The sequence below is a fragment of the Nymphalis io genome, chromosome 2 (assembly GCF_905147045.1).
Source record: "Nymphalis io chromosome 2, ilAglIoxx1.1, whole genome shotgun sequence".
Lineage (NCBI taxonomy): Eukaryota > Metazoa > Arthropoda > Insecta > Lepidoptera > Nymphalidae > Nymphalis > Nymphalis io.
Genome location: NC_065889.1, coordinates 11,632,218 through 11,658,154, shown reverse-complemented (window position 1 = coordinate 11,658,154; position 25,937 = coordinate 11,632,218). Strand labels below are relative to the sequence as shown.

General features: G+C 35.4%; 1 protein-coding gene across 1 annotated transcript in view; it reads left to right on the top strand.

The window, feature by feature from the left end:
• Nucleotides 1-25,937, top strand: part of LOC126773294 (acetylcholinesterase-like) — a 54,554-nt gene extending 28,617 nt beyond the window's left edge. Inside the window, exons 2-5 of the mRNA XM_050494126.1 lie at nucleotides 7,595-7,682; nucleotides 20,439-22,242; nucleotides 22,392-22,567; nucleotides 22,653-25,937. Of these exons, the coding sequence (XP_050350083.1) occupies nucleotides 20,471-22,242; nucleotides 22,392-22,567; nucleotides 22,653-22,771 (2,067 nt within the window). The 5' untranslated portion in view covers nucleotides 7,595-7,682; nucleotides 20,439-20,470 and the 3' untranslated portion in view covers nucleotides 22,772-25,937. The remainder of the gene's footprint in view (nucleotides 1-7,594; nucleotides 7,683-20,438; nucleotides 22,243-22,391; nucleotides 22,568-22,652) is intronic.

Below are 25,937 nucleotides of genomic sequence, written 5' to 3'. Positions count from 1 at the left end.
TCTATGATTGAATTAGTTTTTACATCACAATCAGCAAGGCACGTAAGTTCTAAAGCTATTAAGTTTCGAAAAATTGGTTATGCAGCAACAAATCGATTTTGTAAAATAAGTATTAAGTCGGTTCCATGAAAAAAGTGTTTGCTAACCCATCCCCATTAAATAGGCGACCTTCCAAGAAGTTTTTATATCAACACTAAAAAGATAGGTAAAAAGATAAATTCGATTCAAATATCAAGAGCGTTTGTAAAAACAAAGGGCGAAGTGTCCTTGATGCGAGTGATATATGAAAACACTATTGTCCTTCACCTTACATCTCCAAGGTCACGAACTTAAGCTATGTATAAATGAAATTGCATATATTATTATATTTAAATATGTTTTTTTTTTGTAAATACTAATTTTTTTTCGCAATAGTATTAAGGTTATAGTGAATTAGTAACGGAAGAAAAGCAAACAAATGCAATTATTGGTAATGTTTTAGTTTTTAATATATATTTATGTATATTATATTATCTTTTATAAGATATATGTCTAGAATTTTATCTTGCAGCGAAAGTATTCTAAATTAACGGGAAATGAATGATATATTCGTAAAAAAGAAAAAATGTCTCACGATTGAAAGAGAATCAAAATAAACCATATTAATAATTTATTATGCTGTTCCTGTCTTAAATTATGATCAGCAAATACTTATATATGCAGTCAGAAATGAATTCAAGGATTTTTTTTAATAATACAAATATAGTTGTTATTACTTGTATGGACAAGAAGGTTAAGGCAAGACCACGTATTTTTGGATGTTGTTACACTAATGTCATAACTCGGAGCACTTACTGAGATTATTTTGACAGTTAAAGCCAATTATTTTATTACTGGCCCAACCCGAAATTAGAACCTGCAATCTCACTTTCTGTTTTCGTGCAAGGCCACGAGCCACGGGGCAGTTGCCTGCAACAAAATGCCTGTGAAAATGCATCCACTAATCCGAAAAATAATTTCGACAAACGCTCAAAAGTTTACCAAAGAGTAAGTTCGTGAAAACTCGGAAGCAAACAAAACTATGAGTTTAGTTTCGCCGCGGAGGGCTCTTAACGTTGCCCGGACAAATTGCACTCCAGTGAGAGAAATATACGGGACGCTGTAACGAATGAAAACGCGCCTTAGATTTTTACAATTTCTCATTTATTAAAAAAAATTAAGCCTCTGGACGGTAAATTTCATAAAGGTAATTAGTTTTATGAATAAAGTCTGCTACTTTTTTATTATTTTTATGTTTATGTATGTAAATTTTTGAGAATTTAATCTAATATAAATATATAAGGGTATAAAAGTAAATCCAAATTTAAAAATAAAATATTATATGTACACTACATTATATTGTCAAGGGTTTTGTGTCTCCACCAAACATTTCTTTCATTTGTATTCGTAATGCAATAAGTAATTGAGATAAATATTCGATGGACTACAGTGAGTACTGAAAAAAAAATTGGCAGCACTTTGATCATTATGATCTTATAGTCAAAAGAACTATACCATATTATTCAGAATAATTTGTAAAATATGTGCTATATTAGAAGAAAAATTATTAAAAATACGTCGCGCGTCGTGAGGGGTGTGTTTCTGAAATTTTACTAGCTTTAGGCAGGCGTTTTTGCTCTTAATGCTGAACTCTTTGCTCGCTGTAGTTTTGGCATTTTTTTTATAAAGATCTTCCAAAATGTTTATATAAGATGACAATGGCCTAAACTTAAAAGTAACTACTTCGATTGCGAAGGTCCAAAAGAAACATTTTATTTCTTCGTATGTTTGTCCTTGAATATAAACGTATTATTTGTTATATCCATGTGAAGCCGAAATGGGTAGCTAGTTTAATATAAAAATAAATAAAAACGTAATAAATTTGACATATTCGTGTACAAAAATCCTAATAACTGAAATAATCATTTATCGAATGATTACAACGTTATTTAACTTAAATAAATACTGTGAACGGGGTAAGTCTTTACGAATAATTAACGAGCCATTTATATTTAACTAGCGCTTATCCCGCGACTTGATTCACGTCATAATTAAATTTGCTGAATACCAATTCCCTTAACACTTTCTTCAAAAATGAAGATTTTCATACAAACTTTCTTTCACACCTTCTCTAAGGATAGGAAGAATTTTTGAAAAATTTTCTTCCTTAAGTTTATTCAAAAACCCTTCCTTAGTGCTAACCTACTGTGTAAAAGTAACCCGTATTCAAATTTTCATGATGTTAGCCCCCAGTAGTTTGGGCTGTGTGTTATTATAATAATATGTATAATCTGACTAAAATGTATGATCTATGATGATACAAATCGCTTTGTACGACATTTTAATTCATGTTTTTTTAATTCTTTTTGTGTAGTCGTGTTTTATGATCGTGCTGCATTCGCTGTTTGTGAAAGCGAGTACTATTTTTATTCCCTTTTAGAAATCTTCGTTGATATTATAAAAGTAACAGCCAGCACGTTGCTCGGTTGGTGGAAACGGTGAAAATATCGATACTTTGATTGGAGCTTAAGCTATTTAAGTTATTAAACTGCTTCTTAGTGACGGAAGTAGTCTCAAGCAATTGGAACTTTGCCTACGCTGAAGACAGACCAGTTATAATTATTATAGACTCACTGAAGTATATTTCAACAAATTTATTATAACGATATTAAATTTATTTCTTTAAACACATATAATATATTATTTTCTTCAATAATAATTATAAAGTGAGCTTCAAGAGAATCAACTGACAGACTAGTTTTATTAAGCAAGTTTATTTTTTTTTCATTTGTTACCTTACTTTACGTAAGGTAGCGTTAAACCCCGTTTGTATCGTATTTTCCTTAAATGGTTAAGAAGTATTAAGTTAAATTTTATTTTTTATTAAATCGTACCTCGGGAGTAAGACCAACTTGTATGCTGAGACGGAGACACTGTGTGTGTATGTGGCACGTATTTTTTTATATAGTAAAAGTAGGCGAACGACCAAATAGGCCACCGTCTATAGACATTGGAATTGTAAGAAATATTAACCATCGCTTACATCGCAAATGGGCCACCAACCTTTGAAACTATAATGTTATATCCCTTGTATCTGTGGTTACACTGGCTCATTTATGCTTCAAATCGGAACACAACAATACCAAGTACTACTGTTTTGTGGGGGAAAATCTGGTGAGTGGGTGGTACCTACCCAGACGATCTTGCACAAATGCTGTTTTGTGGTGGAATATCTGATGAGTAGTGGTACCTACCCAGACGATCTTGCACAAAGCCCTCCTACCAACTAAACAATACTAGGAGGTTTACTTAAGGTACCTTAAAAAAAAGGAAAGGTGAAGGAAAACATCGTGAGGAAACCTGCATGTGTCTAATTTCGTTGAAATTTTGCCACATACGTATTCTACCAACTCGCATTGGAGCTGCGTGGTAGAATAAGCTCCAAACCTTCTCCTCAAAAGGAAGAGAAGGCCTTATCTCAGCAGTGGGAGATTAACAGGCTGTTACTGTACTGTACGTACCTTCGTATGCATTTTTATAGTAACAAATATATATTTATTGATCCTCCTTCATTACAATTTATTTAAAAATCATTAGTTTCGATGTATCTGGCGGACATTCCATAATGGCCGTATTTTTAATGATCTTACACATTATGAATGTACATATAACGTTGAAAAAAATCGTGCATGTTCTTATTATTTATTATTAAAATGAAATGGAATGTGAATGGAAATGGAACGTGAACAACAAAAATATCAAGCCACAGATGTGCGTAAAAAAAGATCCAAAAAAAAAAGTTTCATCGTTCGAATTTTGTATACACGCAATACTAGACTTTAATTTAATGTATATTATGTTAGTAATGTTTTGTAGAATCTACAAAATGTTACATTATGTATTTAGAACACGTGTAGTCTATTTTTCATTCTATTTTTATTTGAATATCTTTCTGTTGACTCTTCACCCTCGTGGCTTCTATGTTTAGCCTACTTCACTGAGTGGCCCTTTTTATACAGTTGAAAAGATGACCAGGCATTGGCAGATTAAACCGCAAATCAGAAGGGAAATGTCGTAACATTTCCATTCCAATTTGTTACAAGCCCGTAGTTGAACACGACGTTAGAGAAATAAAAGCCTGATTAAAAAATTCTTTTACATTTAATTTATACATTTAATGTATCTATTCTAATATATAATAATTACTTGTTCGTTTAAACGAGTGTCTACTTTGTTCAAACAGGCGGCAGGCAGAATTTAACAGGCAAATTTGAAAAAATATTTTATTTCGATTAGCCCTGATGGCCAAATGGTCAAAGTGGTCGGTCGGAGACCTGTGAATGTTCATGTGCTTAGTTTGTGTTTATAATTTTTGACGAACCGGTTGGCGTGGTTGGTAGGATACTGCCTTTCACGCCGAAGGTTGTGGGTTCGATTCCCACCCAGGAAAGACATTCGTGTGCATGAACATGTCTGTTCGTCCAGAATATTATTATTGTTATTATTATAATTCATCTCGTGCTTGTCGGTGAAGGAAAACATCATGAGGAAACCTGCATGTGGTGGATGAAAATCTATCACATATATATTCAATATCCCGCATCGAAGTAGCGTGGTAGCTTAAGCATGAACCTTCTCCTCAAAAAGTGGAGGAGGCCTTAGCCCAGCAGTGTGAGATTTTCAGGCTTCGCAGCAGGCTGTGTTCTTTACTATTATTCCATTAGATAGCCCATTTATTGAAAAATCCTAAAGACTATACCTAAAACATCATACAATGCCCACGGAGGCAGTAACATTTAACGCGGGCGAAACCATTGTATATGATCTTATATAATCATTAAACGTTTATGTATTTATATGATAAGGCAATATTTTACGTGTTGATTTACATACGATTTTATATTACGAATTTCTATATCCTTTAATCCATTTTTTAATTAATATACTTTCATTATATAATTTAATTTCATTAAAACTATCTACTTAACATAAGATACATGTTATATCAAAAAGTATATTGGTAAATTTTTGTTTTTAATTTTAATTTGTATACTTTTGTATATTTTTCACTTTTTATAGTAAAATGTTTATAATTCTATACAACTTGTAAAATTTATAATGATTGATTGTAGAAATGTGTAATTAGTGTATATCTTTTGTTGGAGATTTATAAAAACAATAAAAAAATGTAATAGGCAAAGATAAATTAATCCATGTCATCAATAATACTTTTAACGCAATATTTTATTCATATATAGTTCTCGTGTTTTGAATATAGAATAGACAAAGATACAACATCTGTTGGCAAACTATTCGTGTTTCAGTGTCAAGCGCCTCTCGTGTGAATCACCTCTCATGGGACACCGCACGCAACGTTTGTTCAACTTCACTTTGAGAATAGGCCTTGAGGTAATCATAGCTTTGTAGAAAGAGAATGCATAAAGTATTCCATTGGTTGTTATGGACTTATACTTCAAAGGGGTGTGAAAAGAACGCTCTGTTAGTGGTGGAGATGCCTTTTGTTTTTCGTTTAAAATCCTACTAATAACAAAAGCCTTATTTACTCTAACAACGCGAAGCAAAAGAGAAGTAACTTTAGAAGTCAACATACATAAGTTTATCTTTTCGCGTGTTATTCCTAAGGTCTTACTAAAGGCCTAATTAATCCGACACAACTCGAAAGAGGCACTCCTGAGTTTTAACACTGTTGTCTTACTCCGGGCTGGTGTAGAGAATTGCCGGTGAAGAAAACCAAATAACATATATTTTTGCCTCGACCCAGTATTTCAACCTAGGAACTTCTGATCTATAGCCGACAATATAATCGTAAGAAATACTGAATAATGAATAAATTACATGCTTCTAAGCTTTAAATGAAAAGTTTTAATTTTTATTGTTTCTATGTTATATAATATAGTTATATATAATATAATTTCTATGTTAGCTTATTTAGTTTTTGTGGTAGGGAGGAATTATGCGGGATGTGGACGGGGGGGGGGGGTCTTATTATTTAATGAATGTAATCAAACGATGAAGCTTGAAATAAAAAAATTATCCCCCTGCACCGCATCAAATTAGAATACAAAATTCATTTAACGGATACCATCTGGATGAAGAAAGCAAAGCATTATATTATTTTATAATTTACTTTAAGTCAGAAAACTATATTATATTCCGATCCGTATTTTCAATATGTCCAAAATTTTATGTTGAAAGTTTTACTTACTCGATGGTATCTTAATGGGTGCATTCACTAAATCAACATTTCTGTTATATACTTTGTAATATATGTAATGTTGTGTACATATATGTTTGCTCCAATCTGCAAGCACTTAGCTGATTGGTTGCAGGCGGTCAACGGTAAATGGAACACAAACTTAAGTGAGCTGAAGTGGTGTATTGTTGAAAAGGTTGAACGTGCTCTGTATATAAACAGTCGAATTTTATTTCGTTTTCTACTTTTACATAATACAAATTTAATGTATAAGAGTCGAGATGGTCTAGTGACCAGAATACGTTAATTCTAACAGAAGAATGCGGGTTCAAGTACGTTTCAGCACCTATTGGTATAGTTGTCATAGGGCAAGGTAGTGTGGTGCACCAGGGCCCCTTAAGGTGAGGGGGCCTCTATATTATATTTTCATACTAGCAATATCAAATTGTATATATATTTGAGTATCAATTTTCATTCTTATTCCGACTTCATTATTATTATATTTTATATTACTAGGTGAAAAAACTCATCTAATTTTGCCATTTGGCGATATCTGTAAAATCAATGCAACGCTTCACGGGGCCTTTAGCCTAGCTACGCTACTGCAAGTGCAATCGAGTTTTTGTGTGGGGATGAAGGGAAATAACATTATGAACGATGTATGCCTCAGATCAAATTTACATATGTGAATCTACTATGACAATCATTTTATAAACACGAGAAGTAAATATAGGATTATAACACCAACCTATCTAAATAAGTGAATACATGGGACACAGGTACTCGATTGTATAATAAAATTCTGCGACTTCGCTTGCGTGTTAAGTATAAAATGTAGCCTTGTAAAGAAAGATTCCTTGAGGTTCAAGCTTGCTTCATACTAAATTTCGTCAAAATCGGTTCAATGGTTTAGCCATGAAAGCGTAACAGACAGATAAACAGACGGACAGAGTTACTTTCTTATTTAAGGTATTATAGATTAGTAAAGATTACTGGTGGTAGAGCTTTGTGCAAGCTTGTCTGGGTAGGTACCACCCACTCATCAGATATTCTACCGCAAAACAGCAGTACTTGTTATTGTTGTGTTCCGGTTTGAAGGGTGAGTGAGCCAGTGTAATTACAGGCACAAGGGACATAAAATCTTAGTTCCCAAGGTTGGTGGCGCATTGGCTGTATTAGCGATGGTTGACATTTCTTACAATGCCAATGTCTAAGGGCGTTTGGTGACCACTTCCCATCAGGTGGCCCATATGCTCGTCCGCCTTCCTATTCTATAAAAAAAAAGAAGATTATTATTATATAAACTTTATATGATTCCGTTCAGCTGAAGATCAGTGTTTAATATTTATTTTATTGTTACAGGTGGTTTATTAAAGGATGTGAAAAGTTGTACTCGGTCGCAGCTCATGCGTCGCCAGCATTGGTCATGGCGTTTACGAGATAGTGTTAGGTAAATATCATTTTATAATTTTAACATTAACCTGACGAGCCGGTTGGCGTGGTTGGTAGATACTTGCCTTTCACGCCGAAGGTTGTGGGTTCGATTCCCACCCAGGACAGACATTTGTGTACATGAACATGTCTGTTTGTCTTGAGTCTGGGTGTAATTATCTATATAAGTATGTATTTACAAAAGAAAAGTAGTATATGTAGTATATCAGGTGTCTGGTTTCCATAGCACAAGCTTTGTACAAGCTTAATTTGGGATCAGATGGCCGTGTGTGAAAAATGTCCCAGGATATTATTATTATTATTATAAATATACAAAAGGAAAACATACGCGGACACCAGCTAGTTATTTATAAGCCAAGAAATGTTTGCCCGCCCCAACTTCGTACGAGTAAAATTTCAAATAAATTTCCTCTCCAAAAAGTTGAAATTTCCAAAAATATTTTCTTAGCAGATGCTTACTAGATTCAGAAGTTTTTGCTGTGCGTTGAGAGTTAGGGCAAACAGTTTTTTATTTATACTTATAAAATATAAATAAGAAACAGAAAAAGCTTTTATCTATACGAGCTTTTTCCGAGCCAATCTCGTGTGAGTAATATGAGTTTGTTTTTATACCGTGCTTGTAACTACATTGGATCCGGTTAAATATTTAAGTAACATATTTTAAAAACATTACGATACAAAGTATTATTGTTTTGCGGCAAGACTATTGGAGAATGCCACAAAGCTTTACAACTTCTACGTCAGCATTAAAACAGTTGATTGAGCTAAAATTTCGCACACTCTCTTTGTGCTGTTCACAATATAATTTATCATACATAATGTCCACGAGACTGATTTTGGCCACGGCGGCCAATCTCAAGAGAGATTAACCAACTGCGCAGGAGATATTATAGTTTACAAGTGTGTGCGCAAACACAGGTGCACTGTCTATTTCTTAACTCTTATAATCAGGACCAACGGTTTTACGTGCTTTTCAGACTCCGGGCTTCTACTGAGAATTTTCCGACAAACGCAATAACTTTTTATTAGCTCGACCAAGGAATTGAACCCAGGATCTCCGGGTCTGCGGCCATATATCAAGTCACACACCAACGAGGTAGTCAATATCATACATATAATTTGTACGAAATGGCTACCAAATTATAATTTCTTTTCCTGTAGTTTTATTCTGTAAGAACTCATTTCATTACTTAACCGTGAAATATTGATAAGCGACTTATAGTGATATACTATTTTGATGGGGGTAATCGTGAAGTATTGGAATCATTATGGTCAATGTCGCATAATATTTTTTTCGTTTCACGACCGATTCTTGCGTGGAGTCTCGAGTTTTTTAAGAGTTAAAATTTAATGAGATGTCACTCAAAATAGCGATAAAAGAACTTTATCGATTCATTCAAAATATATCAGAAACTTAACAAGATAATATCAAGGCATCGATCTGAAAGCAAACGAAATTCCTCATCATAATAATGTTTGCTGCAGAAAGCGTTGCGCGAGATTGCGGCAGATGAGTGAGTAGAAAAATATAATTACGTCGTTTGTATGTGCCGGCACGGAGTCAGGCGTGCGGAGACTTTATGGGCGGAAATAGGGATGTGCGGTTGGGCTGGGTGCTGGTTGTACATAGTTATCGATACTTATCAAAAAAAAAAATGTAAGCTTGTCATCGATCAGCTTAGCAAATAAATATTATAGAATTAACATTATTTAATACAATACTAATATTCAGTTACTTTCGTTATATTCACACGTTTTTAATTTGTATATAGATTAAAACATTGAAAAGTAGTCTAGTAGTAGAAATCTGCTTTTTTTGAAATAAATTTGGTTTATTAATTAAAATAATTTTTTGCCTGTGTGTCGTTTTTATCATTTAACTACTAAGTTTTACCCGTTTCGAAAATCGTAATTTGAAATAAAGTCTATTTAAATAGTTAAATAAAAATTGATTCCATTGTACAATCGACTTCTATGCTGAATTTGATTAAAACCGACCCACCCGTCTTAGCGTGAATAAATTATAGCTAACAAAAAAAAATTATGGTTTAGAAAAATTTACGTGAAAATATTGCTAAGAAAGACAAAGAGCCTGTACAAAGTTTCAAAGCAGTCGAATGAACGTTGTTTAAAAGCATTGTGATTACGAACCAAAAACTAATACATATAAAATGTTTATTCATAGCGACAAAATGTTTATATTTTTTTTAGAAAATTAAATATATTTTGAAAATATATTTATTATTTTCGTATTTATAAATATTGTTTTTTAAATGTATTTCATATATCGATATCCTAGTCCCATCTCTAGTACTTAGATTCTTTCCACTTAAGTTACTCTGCCGCATGAAATGCTAAAGATGAGAGTCACATTTTTATAGCGAAATTAACTGAGAACATGAAAAATTAAAGAAGTAGTATAATCATGGCAATAATGCAGATTAAATTATGGCAACATTTTTTTTTCGCAAAACGATGTCTATTTAGTCTGTATGCTCTTATATAAAAAGGACAGTTAATATAAAGAATCTCATTTAAAAAATTAATATTTCTCTTTATGCTTTTTTTCTAATCTTTATTGTAGACTGACATATATACATGCAAGTTTATATTAATAGTGTAGGAATGCGGTTTTATACCAAAGAGGTTTATCTTCCAGTTAACCCTTGCTAAAATTGTATATTTAAAATGAAAAAAAAAAAAATATCTCTGAAATTTTCTTCATCACTCTAATTCAATTCTACGAGGTTACTAGGCCAGGTTACGGCTATAGTTAAGCGCAGTTATAGATATACAAGAATCCCATATAGTCCCAACCCTGTTACCTCAACGACCCGAGTCTCTCGAAAATTTTCTCTTAAAAAATGAAAGCTATAATATGCACAGGCCCATAAGCCTATCAGATGGGCGCAAAGCCCTACCACCAAGTTGATTTTTGAGAATAAGCCACATCCCATATTGAATAAAGATTTTGTCTATGAAAAAAAATGTATTAAACGCTCAGCATGATTGCTTAACTTATTCTACAAGATTAACTCTTTGACCGAATCAAATCAACTAATCCGCTATCATGCCAGTCGTTGTCACAATTACTATACATTTATAATAAACTCGAACAGTTTGAGGTTAACTGTGGAATTGTAAAATTATTTAGTAGTTATGATATACTTATAAACGTTGCTTAGGGCTGTTTTACTATTCCGTGCAGTGACGGAGAAAGAATACATTTCACTGCCCCTCTCTTTCCCATGGGTGTCGTAAGAGGCGACTAAGGGATATCTGAGCGACCATCTGCTCATCTGGTGGTAGGATGCTAACATTCACCTGGCTTGTTACCACCGTACGCATGGTGAAAAACTCGTGAAGTGGCTTGCAGCCGCGTTTCGAGGTCAGCCAGCGTACAGCCAGTGCCCGAGCGAGCATTGCCGCAAATAAGAAATAACGGTCGTTCAGCGGTGCACACCCCCACCATACCCACGCTGTTTGAGGTCGAGTTCTCTAACATCCGAGGACTCCACGCTAACCTCAACGCTGTCCACCACCATCTCGAGACAGCACGGCCAGCAATGTTGTTTCTCACGGAGACACAAATACTCCGTCCTGCCGATACCAGCTACCTTAATTATCCCGGCTACACGCTTGAAGAATCCTTCAAAGCGAAAGCCGGAGTATGCTTGTTCGTCAGGACGGATGTTTGCTGTCACCGACTGCGCTGCTTGGAGGACCCCTCCTTCTCCATGTTGGTGGTACGTGTAGACCTGGTTCGTCAGAGCCGAGTCTACGTGTGCCTCTACAGATCCCACAATGGTGACTTGGAGACAAGCCGATTATTTGACCATCTTAGTCGGGTGGCAGATGCTGCGCAAGAGCAATTTCCTAACGCGGAATTGGTGTTTTTGGGGGATTTTAATGCTCACCACGAATCCTGGTTGAAATCCCTCAAAACTGACCATGCTGGAAGGACTGCTCATGCTTTTGCTCTCACACATGACTTGACCCAACTGGTTGATCAGCCCACCAGGATCCCAGATATTGATGGGCAAGCACCTTCTCTACTGGACCTTCTGCTGACTTCTCACCCGGTGGAATATCAGGTTATGGTTCAGGCTCCTCTTGGCTCTTCGGATCACAGCCTTATTTCTACCAGAGTGCCACAGGCCAAGCTGCCGCCACTAGCGGTATGCAAACGTCGCGTTTGGCACTATAAGTCGGCGGATTGGGACGGTATGCGCGATTACTATGCGTCGGTCCCTTGGAAGGAACGTTGCTTCAGTGGGAATGACCCGTCAGCTAGTGCCGCTGCTGTTGCTGGCGAGATCATGCTGGGAATGGAATACTACATTCCTAGCTCAGATCTCGTCAGTAGGAGTACGCGTAACCGTTGCTTCACTCGTGAATGTGCCGATGCTGTATCATCTAAGCAGGCGGCATATCGCAAGTGGATCAACGGCTGTATTAGCGGGGCATCTAACATTGACTCACTGAAAGCAAACTATAATAAAAATTCCAAGTCCTGTAGAAAGGCATACACGAGAGCGGATGCACAGCGCATTGTACAGATTGGTCATGACCTTGTGTCGCATCCTAGGGGCTCCCGTAGCTTCTGGCGTCTGACCAAGTCTGTGCAAAACAATTTCTGCCAACCTTCGCTGCCACCGCTCAGAAATCCGGACGGATCGCTAGCTCACAGTCCGCAAGAGCAAGCTGATCTTCTGGCTAAACTCTTTGCCGACAATTCCGTTATCGATGATTGTAGTACACTGCCACCTACAATACCTGCATGTGGCCATACGATGCCTGACATCAAAATCAGGCAACGTGATGTGCGTGCGGAGCTGCAATCACTTGATGTACGGAAAGCTAGCGGTCCCGATGGAATACCAGCCATAGTGCTGAAGAAGTGCGCAGCGGAGCTGTCTCCTGTGTTAACGCGCCTGTTCCAACTTTCTCTCTCTTCGGGAAGTGTGCCGGAGGCTTGGAGAAGAGCTAATGTGCAAGCGGTTCCCAAAAAAGGGGATCGGTCTGACCCGGCAAATTATCGGCCAATAGCTATCACCTCAGTACTTTGTAAGGTGATGGAACGGATTTTAAACAACCAACTGATCCATTACCTAGAAGATCACTGTCTAATTAATGATCGTCAGTACGGGTTTCGACCAAAACGGTCCACAGGTGATCTTCTAGCGTACGTAACACACCTCTGGGGTGAAGCTATCGACAAGCATGGAGAATCGTTGGCTGTCAGCCTCGATATCTCCAAGGCTTTCGACAGGGTCTGGCACAGCAGTCTTCTCTCCAAGCTACCGGCATATGGTCTGCCTGCTCAGCTATGCACCTGGATTGCCAGCTTCCTACACAAGCGTAGCCTTCGTGTTTTAGTAGATGGTTGCGCTTCACAATTCTATTTAGTGAATGCTGGGGTCCCCCAGGGATCTGTGCTATCTCCCACACTCTTTCTTTTGCATATCAATGATATGCTCTCCCTTGGGAACATACATTGCTATGCAGACGATAGTACAGTGCATGGTGGATACCACGGACGCGCAGTGGCTGGGCGGGCGGAAACTGAGGAGAGGCGGGAGAATCTTGTCATTGAACTCGATAGGACGTTAGAGCTCATCGCCAAATGGGGCTCTGATAATCTTGTTGAGTTTAATGCCAAGAAAACACAGGTATGCGCTCTCACGGCGAAAAAGTCAACATTTTCCCCTCTTCCCTCCCTCTGTGGTACTCCGCTGGTGATGCAAAGCAAAATCGCCATGCTGGGGATTGACGTTCGCTGCGACCTTAGTCCAAGGGATTACATCGAGGCTGTTATAAAAACAGCTTCACGGAAACTCGGAGTTCTGAACAAGGTGCGGCGATTTTTCACGCCACAACAACTGTGCTTGCTGTACAAAACACAGGTACGGTCTTGCGTGGAATATTGCTCGCACCTTTGGGATGGCTTCGCTAAGTACCTACTTGAGGCCTTGGACCGGTTGCAGCGACGTGCCGTACGCATTATTGGCGACGTAAAGGTCACAAACACCCTTGAACCTTTACAATTGCGTCGTGAGATAGCAGCACTGAGCGCTTTCTATCGACTGTATCACGGCGAGTGCTCTGAGGAATTATTCTCTCTAATTCCCGCTTCCCCCTTCCTTCTTAAGTCCACGCGAGTTGGTTCTCGATGTCACCGCCTAACTGTGACATTAATTCCATCGCGAACAAAGAAATTTGGCAACTCCTTTCTTTGTCGCACTTCCAAAAAATGGAATTCCTTACCAGCTCACGTGTTCCCCTCCTCTTACAACCCGGGTCCCTTCAAACGAGTCGTGAAGAGGCATCTTGCGGGCCGGCAAGGCGAAGGCGGCTAGTGCAGAACGTTTTTCCCGTCTGTACTGGCCGTCGTCGCGTTTGGACTCTACTACCACTTATCATCAGGTGGAGTAGAGTCATTTGCCCTCCCGGCGAATATAAAAAAAAAAAAAATATATAAAAAAAAAACAGTGACTTTCTCTTTCTGTCATTATTGATTTGACATGTGAAAGAAGAAGACCCATAGACATTGGCATTGTAAGAAATGTTGACCATCGCTTACATCGTCAGTGCGCTACCAACCTTGGGAACTAAGATGTTATGTCTCTGTGTCTGTAGTTACACTGACTCACTCTACCTTCAAACCAGAACACAACAATAACAAGTACTGCCGTTTTGCGGTGGAATATCTGATGAGTGTGTGGTACCTACACAGACGGGCTTGCACGAAGCCCTACCATCAGTGACAAAGTAGTAAGGCAGTATACGAATAAAATACAGCAGAAATATGAATGAAGGTAGTTTCTAAAGGTGTTTATTTCGGTTCATAAAAAAGAGGTATTTTTTCGGTTTCCCAACATCATACAGTTTTAGGCATTTATTGTTTGATAGATAGATTGGCTAACAATTAATAAATCGGTTTAACGGTGTATCGTACGTTTTAAGATGGGGATTATCTAGGCAACTGTGGCCTCGCGGTATTTAGTCGTATTATGCCTTATTGGTTTATGTGGTGGTATAGTCAACTTAGGTTAGTTAGTTAGGTTTAGGAGAGGTCCTGGGTTCAAAATCAAATATTTATTGAAATATCTTGTAATGTCACCAGGAATACAGTACAAGCAGTTTTCGAGTAATCACTGAACGTACATACCAGTAGTGGTATTGCTACTACTAACATAAAATTACTTATGTGTACCTATATAGAAGTATCTACGCTATATATAACCGTTATACTGTCTTTTTACAATTTTAGTACTCACAAAATTCAAATTAATATTGCTTACCGAATTAATAACACGTTTGGTAATTATATATTTTTATCATTTACATAACATAATTACATTCATTATTTACATCAATGTATGAAAAATATTATTACGATAACAAAACGTAGTATGTATTTGAAACATTCATTCGTTCGCATATAGTAGATTTCTCAAACGGTCGGTAAATTGGAAAACTCATTTTATATTTTTCATTTTTGCGCAGTTGCGATAGCGAAGTATACGAAGTCCCTCGTAATAAGTTCCCTTAGGACATAAATCGACCATGAATTTCATTTCGAAATCTCAGCTCGCAATATCTTCTATATAATCTGTGGTCTTATATTATATAGAGAAAAGAGTGAACTATAATGTGCTTGTATTTTTAAATATCGATCAAAGATGTTAAATTTGTGGTTTTAAATATATACCTAATTTTTTACGGCCTTACGTTGTGTTCTTTTCTTATGTATGTGACATCAATAATAAAAGAAAGAGCGTAAAGTGTTTAAATAAACAGTCATCGTAAAGCAAAATTTATAAGTAAGGCCGTTAATGTTTTATAAATCCTAGTTTCGAATTTCGACCAGATGTCGAAATTCGAAATATGAAATTTTGAGAAACACAAGAATTTGCACGTTTTAAATTTTTTTTTCTATTCTTATTTCCAAATATCTTGTTATTGATAAGTAAAGCTCACAATAGATAATGAACAAAGAAAACGTTTGACAAAACGGAAAAAAAACGTAATGAAATGTTTTGTGTGTCTATGTTAGATTGGAATAGGTGTGTAGTATATCGAGTGAATCATTGATTAGTAACAATGTATTACCTGAAGTTTGTACAAAACTATACTTATATTATATGATAAATTAAAAAATAGGGTAACAGAATAATTACAAGATTTTATAATATATATATATATTCTTACTCTTTAATAAAGTTAAAAAAATATGTCCACGATTCCGTGGCAGACTAGATGACCATTTTCGATGTTCGTTAATGTTATATAGTAACACAATAAATTTTGTGTGTTTTTGCTGGAAAATTAGGGCGCTTGTTAAATATACATGCTACTTAATTATACACTAAAAGCAATTGATAAATCGCCTCTAGCCTATTAAAAGAAAGCTTTGACCGCATTGCTATTTCCTCCTATCAGGCGCCTATCTGCCTAACGATCACTATTACCCCAATTAAGCTCCAAGGCCGTAGAATAGGCATGACATGGACTGTCGCAGTGCCACTTAAGTCTGCTTGAATTGCAAATGGCTGCCCACCATCTGACCTTCTGTCACGTGACCCCGCGATATCGCGAGCATCACCATTATTTTGAAATTAGAATCGAACTGTTTATTATTTATTAAAATAAGTTTCCTTATGTCTAAGAAATGATATTCGATTGCTTTTTTGTTTTTTAAATTTCACAAGAGGATTGTTGATGTGAAACATCTGTCGGAGCGCCTTGGTAAGACTGACGTATGCCGTGACGACAAACGGCATGACGGTCTCTTATGCTGTCAAGCAACCTTTACATTGGCACTTCTATTCTCTCGTGAATATGCACGTATATATATTTAACATGTATACGCATTTTCTATGTATGTGTTACTTGTTCTATGTTTGTGTTTAAGGGTTTTAATAGAGGTTATATATTATTATAAAATCTTCATATTAGCTACATTCATTGTTGCACTAAATAAAATGTATTCTAGAATTTGAAACGTCATTACGTCATTCATTTATGAATTTGAAATAAAAACTAAAATAAATACATACTGTTAATTTCTTTAAGAACAATACAAGGATGAACTATCTCTAATAATGTTATCCCTTAGACCTTTCGTTGTGTGTAATGCGTTTGTTATTACTCAGACTATTTTCTTGCCTGCTAAATAAAGATAAAATGAAAGTATTGTTGCTTTGTGCTTTATACGAGAAGAAAAGAGGCTTTATACCTTTACATTTTCTATTTCTAATTAGTTACTTGTAGCTAGCCACACGTAGAGACATTGTACGTAGAATTAAAATTTATTTAAATAATGAGATATAAAAAAATGTTATTATACGGCCGGTAGGGGTGTATGCAGGTCTTTCATTTGTTAATTATTTACAAGTATTTTATGACCAAACAGTTAGAACTAGTGTTTCAGTTACGAGGAAATAAAATTTTAGAATCCAAAAATGGTTGCGTATTAACTTTGGAAGTGTTTCAAACTTCTTAGATTGACAGTAGATGTGGCCGAGTATGTATACACACCAGTCAGCCTATTGACCTTCAGCCTTCGTCAAATAAGTTAAAAAAAAACATTGTTCCGAACGATCTATTTACTTGTACTGTTCTATAAAACTTATCTGGTGAAAAAAACAAACATAAATACATAGTCATTTATGTAAAATTCATTTATCAAGTGATGTATTAATCAAAGCCGAGATGGCATAGTGTTTAGAACGCGTGAACGCGCGTTTCCTCAAAAGGAAGAGGAGGCCTTAGCCCAGCAGTGGGACATTAACAGGGTGTTACTGTTACTGTGGTCATAAAATATAACCAAACAGCTAACTGTAACAATACCAATGATTATTATAATAATAATTAAAAAAACATCATTACAAATTAATTTTCTGTAAAACTCTCAATGTGCTATTTTTTTTTATAGAATAGGAAGGCGGACGAGCATATGTGCCACCTGATGCTAAGTGGTCACCAAACGCCCTTAGACATTGGCATTGTAAGAAATGTTAACCATCGCTTACATCACCAATGCGCCACCAACCTTGGGAACTAAGATGTTATGTCCCTTGTGCCTGTAATTACACTGGCTCACTCACCCTTCAAATCGGAACACAACAATACCAAGTACTGCTGTTTTGCGGTAGAATATCTGATGAGTGGGTGGTACCTACCCAGACGAGCTTCCACAAAGCTCTACCACCAGTAAGAAAGTAAGCTATACTAATAACCAACTCAACGTGATGAAAAGTAGTATTTTAATAAAAATTGCGATTGAATTTGACAAATATATCTGTATGGAGTACATTTATATCTATTCTTCGGTAAATATAGTTGTAAGCTAGTAATATACTTGTGTTCGCCCGCGGTTTCACTCGCGGCTTAAAAAAATATGTCTATGTCTTTAGACTTCAAGCATGCCTCATACCAAATTTTTAAAACCAGTTCAATGGTTTAGCTTTGAAGGCGTAACAGACACACAGAGTTACGTTCGTATTTATAATATTAGTATATATTGTTATTTTATGTGCAAGAACGTACGAACTAGTGATTTTTTACTCAATTTTACATTTCGAATTGGTTATTTATATATTTGTGCTCTGTGTCCTTAAATTTACTTTTATGGACCTGTGAACATCTTGCGAAAGTGACTGTTTGTTTATTTGTTTGCTACGCTTTCACGTTTCAACTATTTAACCTATTATCAGAGGTACAGAGGACATAGGGTTTAACAGATAAATTCGTGTATGTGACACGAAGGTGAACCCGGGTAGAAACTAGTTAACTATATTATTGCGTAATCTTTGAGTCGATTGATTATGCAAATGATTATCATTTATCTTAACATATATATTAAGAAAGTAATATCGCAGTCTGTAAGTGTCCCACTGAAAAAAAAATTGATACATTGATTTTTTATTGAAAAATAAAATATATATTTCAAATTATATTGACTTTTCCAAACAATTCTGTAGTCGAGAGAACACTTTTAAACATAGCGTAATAATACGCATATTCGAAACAATTCAGGATATTACAGCTACCCGTGTTTGTTCGTGTAATACCGACCGGCCCTAGCAATATCAGTGTGTATTTACTTTGTTCTGTCAATACAAACCATCGAACGGACGAATGTTAATATTTGAAGAACGGTTCGAAGCTATGAAATTTCATGACTATTGTAACGATACTGTTCTATTTTTTGTAACGGATTTCTTATATAAATTTTCCGAGATGTGTCTAAAAAATATTAATCCGAATATAAAAGGTTCCATTCCGGATAAGCACCGTTGACTTTCGTGAGCTTAAATTAAGTGAGCTTAAGTTGTTTAAATAGGGTTAATCGTTGTCAATAGCAGAATGGTTTACGATTCTGAGCTCTTAGGCTATGATTGTCTCCACTTCCTTCATACGGGAATTTAAAAAAAAAAACCATGATGTTTTTCTTCACCAGCGACAAAAAAATAAACATAAAGACATGGCTATTTATGTAAAATTAATTTATCAAGTGATGTATTAATGAAAGCCGCATTACAAGAACTTATGTATTAACTGGGGGAAGAAGATGACACGTATTGATACCCATTCATTCGGGTTTTATATGCAATCACATTTGATCGGTTAATCTTATACTATCTACAGTAAATAGAGTTTATGTGATAAACTTCTGAATAGAAAATATATTAAATAACCCAGAAATTTATTTACTTGGCGGTAAGGCTTTGTGCAAGCCCGTCTGGGTAGGTTATCAATTCATCTAATATTCTACCACTAAACAGCAATATTTAGTATTTTTGTATTCAGGTTTGAGGAGTGATTCATTCTAATGGCAGGCACAAGGAACAGTACTTAGTATTTAGGAACAGTATTAGTTCCCAAGAAATGGTTTCTATGGGTGGTGGAGACCACATACCATCAAGTGATCCATTTACCCGCCCGCCTTATAATATTAAAAAAATCACCAACTATTTTTTTTTATCATTCTATATTATTCATTCAGACAGACAGTTTACAGTTATCGTTAGTTCAAAATGAATGCTTTCAATGTACTGGTATAGTCTCAATAAACAATTAAGCGATGTTCACTCGCTGCAATACAAAGGCCTTCCTATGACCGGTAATGGATGTTCAGTTGGTGTCTGCGCTTTTCTCGCTGGATTTCTATGCAATTAAGATTGATAGTACAATGGAACTATGTCAAATGAAATCATATAATGTAGAAATCTTTCAAGAAGAACCGGCTAGAAACTGAGTAGTTTTATTTCTCATCAATCATATCCATGTAATATTCATATAATCTTTTACAGAAAAAAATATGTATAAGATGTAAGAATAAATACTATATATATATGTCTTATATGGAAATCAATACATAACGAAAATAATAATATTAATGTAATATGATATTCGGCTGATTTGATTTCAAATATGGTTTTCGTTACATACAGACATTAACACAGAACTTAGTATCATAAAGGCAATCATAGCATTGATAGAAATTATTGACCCTAACTTCGGCAGTGATAAGATGCAATATATTAAAAATACATAAAATATTAACATAAGGCAATGACAGCGTTAACTAAGCGAGGTCGTGGTGACCACGAAACATTGGTGACTTATATAACTATTACATTTTAACGTTTTTACTTAAACGCGATCTTTTAATTAATGAGCATAAGTTTTATAGTTGTAGTTATGGTATTATTATGATATTATGTTATGTTCCGTGTAATTCCAGGTGGTGACTGTGGGAGCGCGTGTAGCGGCGGCATGCGCGTGCTGGTTGCAGCGCTCGCCGCGCTGCTGGCGCGTGCGCTAGCCAGCCCCCACGAGCACCGCGCGAGGCATCATGCGCCCGACCACGCTTCGCATTTCCCTGTTCCTGCGCCGCCCCAACCCTACCGCGGACACGGAGAGGCCGTTAGATACAACCCCGAGCTTGATACCATCCTCCCGCGCCTCGACGAACACGAAACTTCTTCGAAACGCGCCAAGTTTGAAGACGCAGAATCTTCTTCTAAGCGAGCCAACGAAGAAAGGTTCTATTCCAATCATGAACGAATTGAAGAGCTCATGGCAGATGAACCTCAACTAGGTCCCGAGACCGATGATCCTTTAGTAGTTCGTACGCGAAAGGGAAGAGTTAAGGGTATTACGCTTACAGCAGCGACTGGGAAGCAGGTCGATGCATGGTTCGGCATCCCGTATGCTCAAAAACCTCTTGGAGATCTAAGATTTAGACATCCAAGGCCAGTAGAAAACTGGGGCGATGAAATCCTTAATACAACGACACTGCCACACTCGTGCGTCCAAATCATAGATACAGTGTTTGGAGATTTTCCAGGCGCAATGATGTGGAATCCTAACACTGATATGCAGGAAGACTGCCTATACATAAATATTGTTACGCCAAAACCACGTCCAAAGAATGCAGCGGTTATGCTATGGGTATTTGGTGGCGGGTTTTATTCTGGAACTGCTACTTTGGATGTATATGACCCAAAAATCCTCGTATCAGAGGAAAACATTGTCTATGTGTCGATGCAGTATCGAGTTGCATCTCTAGGTTTCCTATTTTTTGATACCCCAGATGTCCCTGGAAATGCTGGATTATTTGATCAGTTAATGGCTTTACAATGGGTAAAAGATAATATTGGTTATTTTGGTGGAAATCCCCATAATATAACATTATTTGGTGAATCTGCTGGTGCTGTATCAGTCTCTTTACATTTGTTATCGCCACTTTCGAGAAATTTATTCTCTCAAGCTATTATGCAATCCGGTGCAGCTACAGCTCCCTGGGCAATAATTACCAGAGAGGAAAGTATTTTACGAGGCATACGTTTGGCTGAAGCTGTTCGCTGTCCAAATTCAAGGGCAGATATGGGACCCATGATAGAGTGTCTAAGAAAAAAAAGTGCTGATGAATTAGTGAACAATGAATGGGGGACACTTGGTATTTGTGAATTTCCATTTGTACCTATTATTGATGGTTCATTCTTGGATGAAATGCCTCGGAAATCTTTAGCTCATCAAAACTTTAAGAAGACAAATATTCTTATGGGTTCCAACACGGAAGAGGGTTATTACTTTATTCTTTACTATTTGACGGAATTATTCCCAAAAGAAGAGAACGTTGGAATATCGAGGGAACAATATCTTCAAGCGGTCAGAGAATTAAATCCATATGTTAATGACGTATCGAGACAAGCTATAGTATACGAATATACCGACTGGCTGAATCCAGACGATCCAGTGAAAAATAGAAATGCTTTAGACAAAATGGTTGGAGATTATCACTTTACTTGTGGCGTTAATGAGTTCGCTCATAGATACGCAGAAACTGGTAACAACGTGTACACTTATTACTATAAACATCGTAGCAAGAACAATCCATGGCCGTCATGGACTGGTGTTATGCACGCGGATGAGATAAACTATGTATTCGGTGAACCACTTAATCCTGGGAAGAATTATTCTCCGGAAGAAATCGAGTTTAGCAGACGTTTAATGAGATATTGGGCTAATTTTGCACGATCTGGGTATGTAACAATTATTTTGATGTTAATATTTATGTTGTTTCAGTTATTTTTTAAGGCTTACTAAACTAAAGTCTTGATATTTATTTCTTTGCGTACTTTGTTTTTAAATTTTATAAAAATTTTAATATATTCCTTAAATTTAATTACAGGAATCCATCAATGAACGCTGATGGTGAATTGACGAAGGTCCACTGGCCAGTCCATACGGCATTTGGTAGAGAATATCTTTCGCTTGCAGTGAACTCAAGTGCTGTGGGCCATGGTTTACGAGTTAAGCAATGCGCTTTCTGGCAAAAGTATTTGCCCCAACTGATGGCTGCAACTGGTTAGTTCACATTTGCACTTTTAATTTAGATGATTTTATCCGAGTCATTATTGCGTAAATTAAGATGTGTTTTTTTCTTTTACAGATAAACCAGAAACACCCAAAAATTGTACCAATGTAGCGATTTCTTTACGGCCATCGCACGTGCCGCTTGGCTTAAGTCTTATTTCTCTGACAAGCTTGAACTTAATTTTATTAAAATAAAAATGAATGATAAATTTATGGGCGTAATTGAGAATTTAAGTTTTTTTTTTATATTTATTTGTTCCGTTGGCATTTATAGATCCACTGTTCGAGTCTATTGTTTGAGGGTAAAATTCAGTAGATAATTTATTATTAGATGGTCCACTGTGTGTATGAGAAGTAGCTAAAAATGGAAAGTTATTTGAAAATGAAATGCATTATGAAGTATCCTTCTTAATCTATCTCTGCTAATTCGATGTTTGTGAAGTCATATTTAAAAATGACGTATAATATTAGGAAGTAATTGAAGTGTTTCGGTTGTGTGATAGCCGTATGGTCGTAAGCGGTGGGCCTAGTACATGTTTTTGTCCAGTAAATCAATGGCGTTATATATTTTAAATTATTTTTATATGTATAGTTATAAAATAATTATGTATAATTTAATTATAAGCCACCTTAAGTGTTATATTGCTCTATAAGTCCATTATATATTTTTCAAGCTTTGTTTAAGTTATCATTATCGATTGTAAGGATTATAATATTGTTCATGAAGTTAAAGTTATTATCTATTTTAAAGGGAGTGATGCCTCCATCAACATATCACTTGTTAATAATAAATTATAGTTAATAATAGAAATATGTAGTGATAATTTCGTAATAGTTGATAAGACTTTACATATCTTTCAAGAATGGGCTAAAGGGAATTTATCAATGATAATAAAAAAATATGAAATTAATGCGGCGAAGAAAACAATCTTGATACAAACAGAATAAATAATGACGTAAGGGCCTTTTTCATAACAGTAATGGAATAAGTAGAAGATATACAAGAAATCTTAGCTTTAAAACGCCTCTATTGCAATACATATCACGCAAGGCATAGAAATGTTTAAGTTCATTCTAGCCTTAGAGTAAGTTAAGTGTATGAGCTAGGTCACTTCACAACTCTGTAGCGGACCAATATTAGAAAGTTGTACGTTTAGGTTCGATTTGTGGATCGATTTGAAAAATACAATGATATAAAAGAAAAATGATACGATTTCGTTCGACATCACTAAAATATGTGCTAATACAAAACAAAATAATACAAAGCCACGATTGAAACGTTGAACATGATGTTAATAAATATGAATTAAATATTTTCGATAAAATAACCATTTACCAAATGAGAAAATGAAAGACATCAGAAGCAATTGGAACTTTCATATGAAATAATCGATGTGATGGATTCGTTATCTTGTCTGAAGATGACAGAAAAGCTAATAACAACAAAGTGTAGTATACTGCGCATGTTAGACCATATGGTTTAGTAAATTAATGTTTAGGATCGATACATCTAGATTAGATATTGTAGTGTCCAGTTCAGCTTTCGAATATTGGTATTTTATAGACGAATCTTTACGATCGAAATTCAAAATGATTACTACAATGGTATATCTAACCTTTGCGAGACGTATTTTATAGTTAATCGATTATTATTTCTTTCATGTAAATATTGTATGAGTGTTAGTATATAAAGTAGGTATCGTTGTTGTTTGGATCTTAGTTCTTGTATCTTTTTAATTCGAAGGCATACCTTCTTTGCCTATGTGTCAAATATAATCTGTTGTGGAAGACGATACTTTACGAGGAGTAGGGAAGATACTAATATATAATTTTAATAGATCTACAATGTCGGGTTTTTGTTGATTTTAATTTAGATTAGATGTAAATTATACAACTTCGTGTATAAGGTCAATAAAGCTGACATCTGTACCGAATAATTTCGATATGACTTTTCGAAGTAAATTTATATGGATTCGGACGGATTCAGTGGCTTTGTGGGTAGCTTATACGATTGATAATAATCGGCTGATGTTAGTAATTGTAATCTAGAGTCAATATTCATGTTACTTCACGTTCGATGTTTCGAGAACTACGCTTATTTTAACCTGCGTATTTAAACCTATAGAGTGCCTCTTATTCACTTTTATATATATTGATATAACACTTAGGCAATACCAGTAGTTGTAGAGTTACTTCTTTGCACTTTTAAATTTTTATGTTTTTTTTTTTTCGTATGAAATGTATAGAAGGAAGGCCAAGGTATGATGAGCAGTGCCAAAACTGAACAGAAACATTGTATTGCACAAGATTCCTTTTTCGATATCAGCAAAGAGCAACAGTTACATTAACGAATAGAACTCTCATTTTGATAAATATATCATGATTTGGATTTCTGTGAACATTTTAAAGATTGCAAAGAATTGTAAAGTGCTAAATAGGCTAACAAATGTAAATAACATATGATTAATTGACACACTATTAATACTTTTACTAATTTAAACCTAAAATTTGTGGATTAATCCAGTTATTATGCACAGATTAATAACTATTTCGCTTGGCTGTTAATGTGAAAATGGCAATTTGTATTCGAGCTACCGATTATCAAGTTTAGCGATCAGTAAAATTTGATTATTTTATAAATGTCTACTAAATAACGATAACAACCAAAAAATAAGAATTAAAAAAAAATCATACGTTTCATTATTATTAAAAGACAATTTAGTTATTTCGTATTTAACTTATGTACACAATTACAAAAAAAAGTTGACTTTAATAATTTGACAGTTGACACAAGTCAGTGAAATAAAAACAATTGAAGACGTATTGACATTTAGAGTGGTATTAAAGAATCGACTGGGTCGTGTTTAGCAATCGACAGTTCCAAATTCAAAAACAAATATTTAATTTACGGCACAACCCTGATTTAGCTTTTCGGAAGGAAATAAAACAGAATGCTTGGAGTACTTCGGGTCTGCTTTCATCTTACGTTTACATTCCGTTTCACGAAACAAATATCGATCTTAGAATATCAGACTTGACCTTAAAAATTCAAAATAACTCGACTGAATATTGTTTTTTCAAAAGGGTTTCAAAGTATCACCGAATTAAATATTTGATTTATTATGACAGATCGCTAACCGTGGTATGAGATAGTTCATTGCACTCCCCGTTGTATTCAAAAAGGCCTAATATAGCAAAGCACGAGATAAGAGAGGCCTAAGCGATGTAATATTATTTTAATTGAAGTTATCTTTTTAAATTCTAATAGAAAATTTTCAAGTAAGTTATTAATAATATTAGTGCTATGATTGCATTATTGAATGTTTGCAAAATTTGTGTTTAAATTATAAAAATAAATGCT